Source organism: Papio anubis, chromosome 19 (assembly GCF_008728515.1).
Source record: "Papio anubis isolate 15944 chromosome 19, Panubis1.0, whole genome shotgun sequence".
Classification (NCBI taxonomy): domain Eukaryota; kingdom Metazoa; phylum Chordata; class Mammalia; order Primates; family Cercopithecidae; genus Papio; species Papio anubis.
In genome coordinates this window covers 1,439,649-1,454,282 of record NC_044994.1, presented here as the reverse complement: position 1 = coordinate 1,454,282, position 14,634 = coordinate 1,439,649, and the positions used below count along the sequence as shown (strand labels likewise).

Genomic DNA, 14,634 nt, shown 5'->3' with positions numbered 1-14,634 from the left:
GCCACGCCTTTGGAGTTTCCAAAGACGGACTCCATGGGGCACGCATGGTAGCCCCGCTAGTGCCTGGTACAGACCTCGCTGTTTACAATATTTCTGCTTTACTTCTTCCTGCCCTCTTGAAGCTGTGAACATGGGACTTGCTCTAGCTATGAGTATAGCGTGTCACCCCTGGGTGGAAGCGTCACGTGCCAGTGCCAGCCCTCCTGCTTTGCCTCCCATGTGGGCAGCCCCCCAATCCCTCCTGTCCACCTGTCTGGGTTCCTGAGTGACCATCCTGGGCAGAGCCCACTCTGACCTATGTTGGACAGGGAATGAGAGACAGACAAAGCTTTGTCATTCAGGGCCACTGAGGGTTAGGGTGCCCCACAGTACAACCACAACACCCGTGGTCTGTGATCCCAGGCCTTACATTCACTAGCAATTTTGTTAAGCCCCAGCCTTGGGAAGATGGAAACTTCATCACTGAACACAGCAGCATGACTTGAGGTGATTACAGATCATTTTGCAGAAATCTGAACTATTCTGAGACCACAGTAAAAATAAATCTTACCAGCTCACCACTTACATCTGTCCTGAAAACATGTTCCGTGTGACCGTGGAAAGGAAAGATCCATGCGTGAGCAGGCCCCACATGGTGGTGGCACAGGTAGCCACCGCTCCTCCTAGCACAGAGGGCCACTTGCGCAGGCTGAGCAGCAGCTCTAGGCCACGCTGGCGGTCGTCCAGGGCCCAGAGCTTAAGGTGGCTCACCTCACCCAGAAACACGGGTGACAAAGTGCTATCTGACTTTGTCACTTACTGTATCAAGCCTGACACACGTCTCATCGGCCCCACTCTCATCCCCTGGGAGGCCTCAAAGCCAAGGCCTGTGAGAGGGCAGCCCACGCTGGCTCCACGTCTTGCAGTGGTTGGGTAAGGAGTAGAGAGTGACTCCTACCTAATTATCTACTGCCTGTGTGGTGAAAAGCACACCCGGCACCCTCACAACTGTGTGAGCCTCAGCCTGGAAACCATGCTTCATTGGGCACCTCCCAAAAACACCCCATGAGGAAAGGAAGTGGCCAGTGTGGCACGCCTGCAGGTGCAGAGGTCAAGCAGGGGACGCCTGTTCTCCTGGCATGCTGAGCTATGGAGTCCAAACAGCTGCTTCCATGGCCTGCCAGGGGACAGGTGGGCATTTCAGGATGCTGGAAAGTAGCCATGGATGGAGCATGCATGGCCTGGGGCCATGGCAGGGATGCCACTAGATTGTGTTAATTCTAAAGCCACTGTTCTGACATCAACACCACACAAGGCAAGCTGGAGTAATGTTAAAAAGCTGGAGTGCTGTTAAAACAGACTGCTAAAAATGTAAATAGTTAAAAATGCCAGTGTCTCCTCCATGTCCAAATAGCAGCAATTAACAGAAGACTTAGCAAATCTTCCTCATGCCATCTTTTTTTAGGAATTATGATAATAGGTTTGCAACACTACAGACTCACTTTTCTGGAAGCACATAACCAATAACTCCCTTCTAGTAGACAATAGGAGCAGGTTACCATTCAGTCCACTCCTGAGATGTCCCCAGAGAGCCAGGGCCCAGGGGACTCCAGCTTAGTTCCACTTTTCCTTCTCTGAAATCCAGGTGATGGCTCAGGTCAGCCTGCCAGGCCTGCTACAGTTATGCGTTAACTTCTAGACCCAGGAGGTGTGGCCAACATCTGGCCGTGGCTGGCCTCTTGAGGACTGCACTGGGTGGTTATCGTGAATTCAGGCCAGGACCAACCCCTCAGGACCCATGTACTTTATATCCAGAGCTCAGTGCATCTTTGCAGGACATATAACTCTAGAAGGTTCCAGCCTCCTGTGGGAGCTGATGAGAACCAGCGAGGCTGAGATTTTGAAGGACTCTCCTCTAAAAAGCAAGAGAATTTAATTTCTTGCCATTATGTTTTCTAAAAATATCCAGAGCATGAACAGGGGTCCTTTATGTGTTCTGAAACAAGGTACAGTGTGGACATTTTATTATGTAAAGAAGCCATATTTACATAATACATTCATATTTTTAAGTATGTTACAGCTCCTGTAGAAAACCATTCCATTAAGACAGCAACAGGTGATCTGGATTCAATCTTTAAAATATTAAGTCAAATTAAAATGTTCTTATCAGGACTCCAATTTAATTTCACAGCCCATCTGCACAGGGGAACTGAGGAGAAACAGGAATGAAGAGTGGGCGACAGAGAGAAAGCATCTTCCCACACGCTAAGAGTCCAGTGCAAGGATCCCTGCCGCACGGTCAGCCGACCCAACTTGGTGCCCCAGGGTCCAGCCTCGGCCACTCTGGGCTCAAGCTTTCCAGCCCATCTGGGAGCCAATGAGGCTGTGGGACAGTGTGCATTTCCCTCAAGGCCTCTGGAAAGTCACCTGCCACCCACTGTGACCTCCGAGGCTGAAAGGACTAAGGACTCCTCTCCCCATCATTTCAGCTGGGCCAGTGGCTGGCTCCAATCAGCGCAGCCTTTCCATCCTTCTGAAAGCCACAGCCGAAATAATGCACCAGCTGAAACCACAGCGGACAGACTGAGACAGCCTCCCTCTGGGTGTCTAGTTGGCAACTTTCTCACCCGGGGGTTCCTCTTTCTCCTTTTCCCGCTCCTTGTTCCAGTCCTTAAGGCCTTCTGGAAGCGAGGTGTCCTCGTCCAAGCTGCCAGTGCCTTCCACAAATTCTTCATAGGTAGATTTTTCCGCAAATGGTCTGGGGCCCAAAAGTTCAACCATATCATTCTTATCTAATACTTCTTTTTCTAACAACAGAAGAGCAACCTGAAATATGAACAATTTCCATTAAATACAGCTACTCAGCAAAGTCTATTCAGAAATATTAATTTATTAAAATGAGTGACCCCATTCCACAAGAGGATTTAAGACCAAAAAAGGATTTAAGGTATCTCATACATAAGGTTGCATAGTTTTAGAGTAAGATGTGCAAAATATCAAAGCAACCAATGTCCATCTGTAAGGGACACATTTCCATACTAGACACATTTCCATACATCTGCACAATAAACGCTGACCATCTATAATAAAGAAGGAGGAAGCTGGCTGGGCGCGGTGGCTCGTGCCTGTAATCCCAGCACTTTGGGAGGCTGAGGCGGGCAGATCACAAGATCAAGACTATCCTGCCGAACATGGTGAAACCCTGTCTCTACTAAAAATATGAAAAAATAGCTGGGCATGGTGGCGCACACCTGTAGTCCCAGCTACTTGGGAGGCTGAGGCAGAAGGATCACTTGAACGTGGGAGGCAGAGGTTGTAGTGAGCCAAGATTGCACCACTGCACTCCAGCCTAGCGACAGAGCAAGACTCCTTCTCACAAAAAAAAAAAAAGGGAGGAAGCTGTGCATGTTCTGTATACATCTCAGAGACACACACTTCAATTAAAAAAACAAAGATGTTCAGTGTGCGCAGCATCTTATGTTTGCTTTTCTGAGGCAACAGGAATGTATCTTTTTATGTGCATTAAAGCACAATCAGCAGCCAGGCACGGTGGCTCACACCTGTAATCCCAGCATTTTGGGAGGCCGAGGCAGGTGGATCACCTGAGGTCAGGAGTTCGAAACCAGCCTGGCCAAAATGGCAAAACCCTGTCTCTACTCAAAATACAAAAAAATAACCAGGCAATGGTGGGTGCCTGTAAACCCGGCTACTTGAGGCAGGAGAATGGCTTGAACCCAGGAGTCGAAGGTTGAGTGAGCCGAGATCGCGCCATTGCACTCCAGCCTGGGCAACAGAGCAAGACTCAGTCTCAAAAAACAAAAACAAAAAACACAAAAACCAGACTAGGCAGGAGCCATTAGCTTAGGGCTTTTTCTGTACCCAGAACCCATCCATACACAAACAAACAAACTGGAACTTAACCTGGAGGCATTCTTTGTAACTAATTTCAAATTAAGCTTCTACCAATCATGAACAGCCAACGAGCCAGCTAGTGGCAGAACTTGGGACCATGCATTGGACCACACAAATAAGGCGAACGCCCAACAGCAGCCAATCAAGCAGTCATGCGCTGCTAACGATGTTTCAGTCAACGATGGGACAGTGGTCCCATGAGATTATAACACCTTATTTTTACTGTACCTTTTCTATGTTTAGATGTGTTTAAATACATTGTGTTACAATGGCCTGAAGCATTCAGTACAGTCACATGCGAGCGGGTCTGCAGCCTTGGAGCAATAGGCCGTACCACAGAGCCTAGGGGTGTAGCAGGTGTAGTGCACTCTGATGCCTGCATGGTGACAAAATCAACTAACAGCAAACTCCTCAGACCGTATCCCCATCTTTAAGCAACATGTGACTGCAGTTCCTTTCCTTTGCTTCTACGCTCAGCCTATAAAAGCTTGCTGCTCATGCTGCCAGAGCAGAGCTCTGAACTTCTAATTCTGAGGGCTGCCTGATTCCCAAACTGTTCTTTGCTCAAATAAACTTGTTTGTTAAGTTTATTTTGTCAAAAGTTTCTTTTAAACGGTACATAAAAAAACATATGGCCAGGCGCAGTGACTCACACCTGTCATCCCAGCACTTTGGGGCAGCGGATCACCTGAGGTCAGGAGTTCCGAGACCAGCCTGCCCAACATGGTGAAACCCTGTCTCTACTAAAAATACAAAAATTAGCCGGGCGTGGTGGCACCTGCCCGTAATCCCAGCTGCTTGGGAGGCTGAGGCAGGAGAATTGCTTGAACCCAGGAGGCGGAGGTTGCAGTGAGCCAAGATGGAGGCACCGCACTCCAGCCTGGGCAACAGAGGGAAAGTCCGTCTTTTATATATATATATATATATATATTTACATATATATTTATAAACAAAGGCAGAGATACAAAATGAAGGCAGGAAGGTTAATGTGACAATAGTTTACTTTGAAGTTCTATTCATTTGTTACAGCTGCACCATAAATCTGACACTGCATGTTTTACAGGCTACAGAAAAGGGTCCTCTACTGGATTACACACACGGAGGTGCGCTGGTATCATGAGAGGAGGGAACAGTGTTTGTTAGATCATCTGCCTAGTGTAAAGAAAATTAAGCAGTTTAAATTATAAGCTGATCTCATAAAATAACATTTCTTTTTTTCTTTTTTGAGACAGTCTCACTCTGTCTCCCAGGCTGGAGTGCAGTGGCGCAATGCTGGCTCACTGCAACCTCCGCCTCCCAGGTTCAAGCAATTCTCTTGCCTTAGCCTCCCAAGTAGCTGGGATTATAGGCATCCACCACCATGCTTGGCTTATTTTTTGTATTTTTAGTAGAGACGGGTTTCACCATGTTGGCCAGGCTGTTCTCAAACTCCTACCTCAGGTGATCCCGCTGCCTCAGCCCCTCAAAGTGCTGGGATTACAGGTGTGGACTTATTTCCTGAGATAACCCCTTACTTTGAAATTTAATCTATCTGTAGTTTGCAATAAATGTTATGTTTTTAAAGATATAAAATTATGAAAGTTTTCTTATCTTTTCAGTTTTAAAAAATATTATAAAATGCTTCAAATAGGTATAAAACTGGAAAGAATGGATAATCCCCATGTAACCACTATCAACAGTGATCAATTTAGAAATATTCTTGTTTCAACTGTCTAGATTATTTTTAAGAAAATCCCAGATGTCATATCATTTTATCCATATATATATATATATTAATCTGCATCTCTAAAAGGTTAGGACTGTTTACAAAACCAGAATACTATAATGCTCTGATTTTTTTTTTTTTTTTTTTGAGACGGAGTCTCGCTCTGCCGCCCAGGCTGGAGTGCAGTGGCCGGATCTCAGCTCACTGCAAGCTCCGCCTCCCGGGTTCACGCCATTCTCCCGCCTCAGCCTCCTGAGTAGCTAGGACTACAGGCGCCCGCCACCTCGCCCGGCTAGTTTTCTGTATTTTTTAGTAGAGACGGGGTTTCACCGTGTCGGCCAGGATGGTCTCGATCTCCTGACCTCGTGATCCGCCCGTCTCGGCCTCCCAAAGTGCTGGGATTACAGGCTTGAGCCACCGCGCCCGGCCAATGCTCTGATTTTTAAAATATATTGTCTGCATATACGTAAGAAAAAAAAGGCTTTAGGATTCCTTCTTAGACAATTTTTAATTCTCAATTTGCTTATACACACACACACACACACACACACCATAGTTGTGGGCCATCATTTAAATTTCAATAATTTAATCCAATATATCAAAAACATATATATACACACATATATGTGTGTGTGTATATATGTGTATATATATATTTTTTCCCCTGAAACAGGGTCTCACTGGTCACCCAGGCTGGAACGCAGTGGCATGATCACAGCTCACTGTAGCCTCTAGCCTCAAGTTCCTGGACTCAGGTGATCCTCCCACCTCAGCCTCCCAGTGGCTGGGATTACAGGTACATGCCACCATACCAGGCTTATTTTTAATATTTTTAGTAGAGATGGGGTTTCACCATGTTGCCCAGGCTAGTCTCCAATTCCTGGGCTCAACTGATCCACCCACCTCAGCCTCCCAAAGTGCTGGGACTATAGACATGTGCCACAGTGCCTGGCCAAAATATTATTTCAACATGTGATGATACAAAACATGATCGAGGTTTTTTTACATTCCTTTCTTCATGCTGAATCTTCAGTAACCAGCATGCATGTGACACATAACAGGTCTCGATTCACAGTGGCCACCACGTGCTCAGCAGCCCTCTGCAGCTGCCTAGCAGGGCCGCACGGACTCAAGGAGAGGGGAACCACCAGGGCTCTGCAGGCAGGACACCTGGGTCAGACCCTGGCTCTGCCGCTTACCCACTGTATGACCCTAAGCAAAGCTACTGATCTCTCTCCGTAACAGCTTCTTCACCTGAAACTGAGGTAAGAGGTCACTAATGTTAGCCACCTCATGAGGTCACAGGGTTTTCAGAAAGGAAGCCTCAGGCAGTGCCTGGTACACAGGTGCTGGGTGAATGCTGGCAAGCCCTCAGGTGCGCACTCCATGCCCTCGCAGAGTCTGCAAGGTAATGGTTTCAGGAGCACAGGCCCCAGCCCCTCTCTTCTCCATAGCCTCCCTACCTCCTGGCTGGCTCTGCAGTATTCTGCACGTGGCTCATTTTCTCTGATGGACCAGAAAGTACTTCAAAACTTAGTGTTTCAAGAGCCTTACCATGCTAACCCAATTCTCCTTTCAATAAACAGACCTTGGTTGTGCAGCGTGAGTCGTGTGAGTATAGGCACTGGGACTGTGGATGGGCAGGATAACTGGAGAGATTCTCACAGCACTGCAGACCTCCTCAGTGCCTCACAGAGAGCTCATCTGCACTGGGCTCTTCTGCCTTCCTGTCTTTCACAGCTCAACACCTGGCTATCTGGCAACCCTGACCCCTGTTGATATTTCGATTTCAAATGCGCCTTGCTCAAATTCTCTTGGGTGTTGAGACCAAACCCTTTATCACTCCCTTTCCTCCCCCTGCCCAGGGATGCCTTGGAGTCATTCTCAGGCTTTCTTCTCTTTTGTTCTCTATGAAGTCCTGGTTTTCCAGCTCTGCCTTTGCCTTTTTATTTCCATGACCATCCCTGCAGGCACCACCTGAGGAGTGTTGAGATGCTCCGCTGCTTCCAAGCTGGTCTGGTCTGTGTTCCTGTTCCAATCTAGCTGGCATGCTGCCGCCACACTCTCCTGAAATTATCTTTCATCATTTCTGCTCAAGATTCTTTAAGGACTCCTTTAAGAACTACTATAAAATAAGGAGGCTGGGTTAGATCTTTTTTTTTTTTTTTTGGAGACGGAGTTTCGCTCTGTCGCCCAGGCTGGAGTGCAGTGGCACGATCTCAGCTCACTGCAAGCTCCACCTCCCGGGTTCATGCCATTCTCCTGCCTCAACCTCCCGAATAGCTGGGACTACAGGTGCCCGCCACCACGCCCGGCTAATTTTTTTGGCATTTTTAGTAGAGATGGGGTTTCACCGTGTTAGCCAAGATGGTCTCAATCTCCTGACCTCGTGATCTGCCCGCCTCTGCCTCCCAAAGTGCTGGGATTACAGCCGTGAGCCACTGCGCCCAGCGATCATTTTTAAGATCACTTCTACTTCTAAAGCTGTATGCCTCAGCTTTCTACCTAGCTCTGGAGGGCCTGAGACTTGTGAGAGGAAAATAAAATCTCAGGACTCTAAACTCATTATGCCAAGGGGAAAAGTTAAGCTTGGAAACTGCACAAGAACTGCCTTCCTTTTGTTCCTAAAGAGATGGTTGCAAAGACAGAAACCATTTATCTCCCCAGGTGTCCTCCCCCACTCATTGCTCGTAAGGAAATTCCTTGTGGGCCCTAAAACCTTTACCCTGAAACAAAGTTCTGCTGGACCTCACCCTGACAATGTAAGTTAACAGCTTATCTCACAAGAACAGACAAACACCAGACCAGAAATCAACCCTCTAATAACCTGAGACAAATGCGTATTTGACTCCTTCTTCTACTCTATGTTTACTTTATTGCATGTAAAATGTGGATTTACTGAACAAGAGATGCATGCGTAACTGACATCCCTCTACCCCTCCTTTCACGTGTCACGTGGTTCAGTGGGCGAAAATCAAGAATGCGACCACTCACCTCACCGCCTACCCTCCCCTTTTTTCCCTCCCTCCTTCCCTTCTTGCCACTCTTTCCTGTTTAAATATTCAAGCCCTCAAAGCTCTCTATGGAAAAAGCAAAGGCCACAGATCCCACTGTAACTGGTGTTTCTTTTTCCCTGGGTATATCCTCAACTTTGACAAAACAAACCTCTAAGCTGACAGAGCTCTGTCTCAGCCCCTCTTGGGTCTACAGGGTCCACCAGCCGGAACTGCAGCAGGCTTAGGGCTGCCCCCGGGCTCCACACCGCACACTCCTCCTTCCCCTTCCTTCTGCGCTGTGACCTGCTCATCCTTCTGGGTACCTCAGCCCTATCTCCTACAGAGCCTTCCTGGACCACTCTGCCCACGCTGGACTTTCCTTCCTCAAAGCCCTGCTGCATGCTTTCCGGTGTTTTGGGGATGCTGGCGCCCACTCATTTCACTGCACACTTTTGTAAACTGACAGCATGGATTCTTCTGCATCGCCTAACATAGCTTCTTGAAGACTTGCTGACTGAACAGCACAATCTTAGTGAAACTGCCTTTGCAAAATTATAACAGGAAGAGAAATTTGGCATGGCTGACTCCCTCTTGCTTCTAGCCTCACACGCTGCCCTCGCTCTTTCCCAGTTGTGGGCCAAACTAACTTTGGGAGGAATTTATAGTTTAAATGATAATAACACTTCCCCAAAACTAAACTGCCCTTGTAAAACTAATGAAAGGCCACCAAGTTAGGAGGATGAGAGGAGCCTGAGTTCTAAGATGTAGGCATGGTTAAGTAATTACCAGCCATTATTCTGGAGGTCAGATTTGCAACTTCCCCAATGACTCCTGCAGATAATAACATCTCTATTGTAAAACTTAGGCTTGGCCTTTTGAGATAGCTTTTCAGCTTTTTGCATTTCTGACAACCACTGGCTCCACCTGGGCTCACCAACTGGTCCTGTGCCCCCACCCCAGGAACTGACTCGCACAGGAGGACAGCTTCCACACCCTATGACTTCACCTCCGCCCCATTCAAACAGCATTCGCCACTCCCTGGCCCTTACCCGCCAAACTGTTCTTGAAAAGCTCTGGTCTCCACGGAGACTGATTTGAGTAATAATAATAACTCCAGGCTGCCATAAGCTCTTTCCCTACTGCAATTCCCCTGTCTTGAGAAACTGGCTGTACCTGGGCTGCAGGCAAAATGAATCTATTAGGTAGCTGTGTCAATCCCTTATAAAAGGCTTTTTCATTTGTGCTTTTCTCATTAGAGTGAGAAAGCTTTTTAAAATTCTAGTTTTTTTTCCACATGGACTCTGGAAAATTAAGAGGTTACCAAATGCAAGAAATCCACTGAGTTCAGAAACGGTCCCTTCCTTTTGCAGGTGCTATCCAACGAGGCACAACAATGACAAACACAATGCTTTCTCGTGGAAACTAATCAGCAAGCCACAAGGTGATGTTCACGCACCAATTTCCTACTTATCAGTTCGGCTGCGTCTTTTACTTGCCCTTTCATCTTTCTTTTTTTTTTGAGACGGAGTCTCGCTCTGTCGCCCAGGCTGGAGTGCAGTGGCCGGATCTCAGCTCACTGCAAGCTCCGCCTCCCGGGTTTACGCCATTCTCCTGCCTCAGCCTCTCGAGTAGCTGGGACTACAGGCGCCTGCCACCTCGCCTGGCTAGTTTTTTGTATTTTCTAGTAGAGACGGGGTTTCACCGTGTTAGCCAGGATGGTCTTGATCTCCTGACCTCGTGATCCGCCCGTCTCGGCCTCCCAAAGTGCTGGGATTACAGGCTTGAGCCACCGCGCCCGGCCTGCCCTTTCATCTTTCACTGCCTATTTATTTTCGAGGTGAAAAACAATGGTAAACCAGGCAATCATGCTTCTCATTAGGAGTACTGCGAACTATCTGGTGAGGGAGTCCTGATTTGTTTACTTTGTGGTTACTGACAGACTTCATTAACCATTCAGTCATATTCCTAAGAGTCACAGGGGGGACAGTGTCAACTTCTGCTCACCACCACATTGCAACCCCGCCATGAAGACAGAGCAGACAGTGAAACATCAGAATGAATGGACCCATGGGTGAGCCAGAGAGAGGGAATTCTGCAGTCCACAATCCAATCAAAAGAGTCCATCTATCACTTCAATCTTTTTTTGCAAAACTGTAAAGAATTATTCCCACAACTGCCACCTACCTTCTCCACGTCGGCTTTCTTTTCTGTGAGAAGAGCTACTGTTCTTTTATAAGCATCATTAATAAGGATTCGTACTTCATCATCTATCAATCTTGCAGTGGCTTCACTGTAAGGTTTCTCCAATACCATGTCCCCCTGACGTGGGAGGTCAAAGGAGATTTGCCCAACCTTTTCATTCATGCCAAACTGAACAATCTGAAAAATACATGATTAGCGGTGGTTATATATGACTGCTGTTCAACCAGACAAAACCTGCACAGCAGCCCGAGCCAGCTAAAGTGCACAAGGGTGCTCTGTGTAGCCAGCAACAGCAGCACGGTGCTTTAAACTCACAACTAGAAACAGAGCCAGAAGCCCAGGCATAACACCCACAACAAACTTAGGATGCAGATCCCAACAACCGTATGACATTACTACCTGGTTTCTTTTTTTTTTCTTTTTAGGCAGTCTTGGTCTGTCGCCCAGGTTGTAGTGCAGCAGCACCATCTTGGCTCATTGCAACCTCTACGTCCCGAGTTCAAGCAATTCTCGTGCCTCAGCCTCCCAAGTAGCTGGGATTATAGGCACCCGCCACCACTCCCGGCTAATTTTTCTATTTTTAGTAGAGATGGGTTTCCGTCATGTTGGCCAGGCTGGTCTTGAACTCCTAACCTCAGGTGATCTGCCCGCCTGGGCCTCCCAAAGTGCTGGGATTACAGGCGTGAGCCACCGTGCCCAGCCACTACCTGGTTTCTTTTTGTTTTTGTTTTGAGACAGGGTTTTGTTCTGTCGCCCAGGCTGGAATGCAGTGCATGATCATAGCTCACTGCAGCGTTGACCTCCTGGGCTCAAAATATCCTCCCACTTCAGCTTCCCAAAGTGCTGGGATTACAGGCGTGAGCCACCGAGCCTGGCCTGATATTACTATCTGTACAAGGGAAAGCAGAGAAGCAGCAAGATGCATCTGACAGACCTGAAGAAATAGAACCCCCAGCTGCCAACAGGTTCTTCCCAGGAAGGGTGGTATGCCACTCACGCTGCGAACATGTGAGACCGTAAGGGCACCTGCATTTCCCCGTTCACCGAGTCCATGGGGCCCAGGGGACAGTCTGAAGAGGTTCATCCAGTGTGGACCCATGAGCCCCCAAAACTAATCAGCACCACATAGGAGGTGGCTTCTGCAAGTAAGACCCAAACTGACTGGAAAAAAGAGAAGGCCCAGATAAGAGTGGGGATCAAAAATAGCCAGGGGTGCTCGAAGGGAGGAAACCACATTCCTAACACACTCACGAACACGCCAGAAAAACTCCTGGACCTCCTCCCGCCTAAGAGAGCAGCAAAACAAATTTCATGTAAAAATAGGCAATAGAAAAATCCCTTATGAAGTTATAAGAAAAAAATCAGCTGAATAATGTCTCCAGATAAGAAAGTGGGGTGAAAAGATGTGTCAATACTACAAAGGAAATTCATATCTTAGTACTTCAAAACAGGCTAAAAGAAATCAGCGAAATGACACATGATATGAAAGATCTACTTAAATCACAGCTAGAAAAGCTTCAATGAGGTGCTAGAAAAAAATACGTATCAAAGCCACCACACCCGGCCTGAAATAAACTTTAAATATTGTACTAAAAAAAGGTTTCTCAGGGCTGGGCACAGTGGCTCACGCCTGTAATCCCAGCACTTTGGGAGGCTGAGGCAGGCAGATCACGAGGTCAGGAGATCGAGACCATCCTGGCTAACACAGTGAAACCCCTCCACTAAAAATACAAAAAAGTAGCTGGGCGTGGTGGCAGGCGCCTGTGGTCCCAGCTACTCAGGAGGCTGAGGCAGGAGAATGGCATGAACCCAAGAGGTGGGGCTTGCAGTGAGCCAAGATGGTGCCACTGCACTCCAGCCTGGGCAACAGAGCAAGACTCAGTCTCAAAAAAAAAGTTTCTCAGCCAAGTGCAGTGGCTCATGCCTGTAATCCCAGCACTTTTGAGAGGCGGAGGAGGGCGGATCACCTGAGGTCGGGAGTTCAAGACCAGCCTGACCAACATGGAGAAACCCCGTCTCTATTAAAAATACAAAACTAGCCGGGTGTGGTGGCGCATGCCTGTAGTAACAGCTGCTCGAGAGGCTGAGGCAGGAGAATGGCTTGAACCTGGGAGGTGGAGGTGGAGGTTGCGGTGAGCCAAGATTGCACCACTGTACTCTAGCCTGAGCAACAAGAGCAAAACTCTGTATCAAAAAAAAAATTTAGCCAGGCATGGTGGCGTGTGCCTGTAATGCCAGCAACTCAGGAGGCTGAGGCAGGAGAATCGCTTGAACCCGGGAGGCCGAGGTTGCAGTGAGCCAAGATAGAGCCACTGCACTGCAGCCTGGGTGACAGAGGGAGACTGTGTCTCCAAAAAAAAAAAAAGTTTCTCTTCATAAGTTTTAATTGCTTTAAAAATGGACTTCTTTTAAGAGATAATCCTTGCCTAAAAAGCCTAAAACAGTGAAGCAACAATAATATTGTTTCAGAGCCATTCATGGAATGTCAATTTCTCATGCAAATATGAACAAATGAGGAGGAAACGCCCTCCTTCATATACTCACTTGGGCATATGCACTCTGAGTTACTTTTCTCAAGTCATCTTGAGCACCAGTTGTAATTCTTCCAAAGAAGATTTCTTCAGAGACTCGACCACCTAAAGTCATACACATCCTATCCAAGAGCTGCTCTTTGGTATAGAGGTATTGTTCTTTTGGTAAATACTGAGCATAACCTAGTCCTTTGCCACGTGGGATGATGGATACCTGGTAAGTAGAAAACACAGTGTTGAAGATCCTACTACAGATGAAGACTTGATCAAAACATCTGTGTATAAACAGATAAACTCAGTGACTAAAAATAAGCACAACAGCCGCACAGTCCATCAGCCTTGGTGGGATGTGATCTAGTAGCAGTGACTGCTCAGGAGGGATATTTTCTCTCAGGATAGTTTCACCTTAGATTTTTGTTGCTGTTTTTGTTTTTGAGATCGAGTTGCTCTGTCGCCCAGGCTAGACTGCAGTGGCAGGATCTCAACTCACTGCAACGTCCACCTCCCAGGTTCAAGCAATTCTTCTGCCTCAGCCTCCTGAGTAGCTCGGATCACAGGTGCCCACCACCAGGCCCAGCTAATTTTTGTATTTTTAGTAGAGAAGGGTTTCACCATGTCGGTCAGGCTGGTCTCGAACTCCTGACCTCGTGATCCTCCTGCCTCAGCCTCCCGAAGTGCTGGGATTACAGGCATGAGCCACTGTGCCCAGCTTCGCCTTCGAGTTCTAAATGGCTTTTTTTTTTTTTTTTTTTTTAATAAAAACAGGGTCTCACTTTGCTACCCGGGGTGGTCTTTAAACTCCTGACTTTAAGAATTTCTCCCACCTTGACCTCCCAAAGTGCTAGGATTACAGGCATGCGCCACCACACCCAGCAAATTTCTTTCTTTTTTTTTTTGAGACGGAATCTTGCTCTGTTGCCCAGGCTGCAGTGCAGTGGCACGATCTCGGCTCATTGCAAGCTCTGCCTCCCGCGTTCACACCAGTCTCCTGCCTCAGCCTCCCAAGTAGCTGGGACTATAGGCGCCCGCCACCATGCCTGGCTAATTGTTTTGTATTTTTAGTAGAGACGGGGTTTCATCATGTTAGCCAGGATGGTCTCGATCTCCTGACCTTGTGATCCGCCCGTCTCGGCCTCCCAAAGTGCTGGGATTACAGGCGTGAGCCACCGCGCCCGGCCCAATTTCTTGTCTTTTTGTAAAACTCAATTGAAAGTATTCCATCTTGACATTCTGACAGTTCTGATGCTGTGCAAGCGTGCGGGCTTCCTTCAACTCTGCTGTCGGACGTGGCCACATCCTCCTTCAAAGG

General features: G+C 47.6%; 1 protein-coding gene across 2 annotated transcripts in view; it reads right to left on the bottom strand.

Moving 5' to 3' along the window:
• Positions 1-1,969: 1,969 nt before the first annotated feature.
• Positions 1,970-14,634, bottom strand: part of AFG3L2 (AFG3 like matrix AAA peptidase subunit 2) — a 49,392-nt gene continuing 36,727 nt past the window's right edge. Inside the window, exons 15-17 of one of the 2 annotated variants that reach the window (XM_021929923.2) lie at positions 13,339-13,539; positions 10,777-10,971; positions 1,970-2,805 (exon numbers count right to left, since the gene is read on the bottom strand). In XM_021929923.2, coding sequence (XP_021785615.1) covers positions 2,587-2,805; positions 10,777-10,971; positions 13,339-13,539 — 615 coding nt within the window. In that variant the 3' untranslated portion in view covers positions 1,970-2,586. The remainder of the gene's footprint in view (positions 2,806-10,776; positions 10,972-13,338; positions 13,540-14,634) is intronic. The other variant, XM_021929924.2, reaches the window with a different exon arrangement.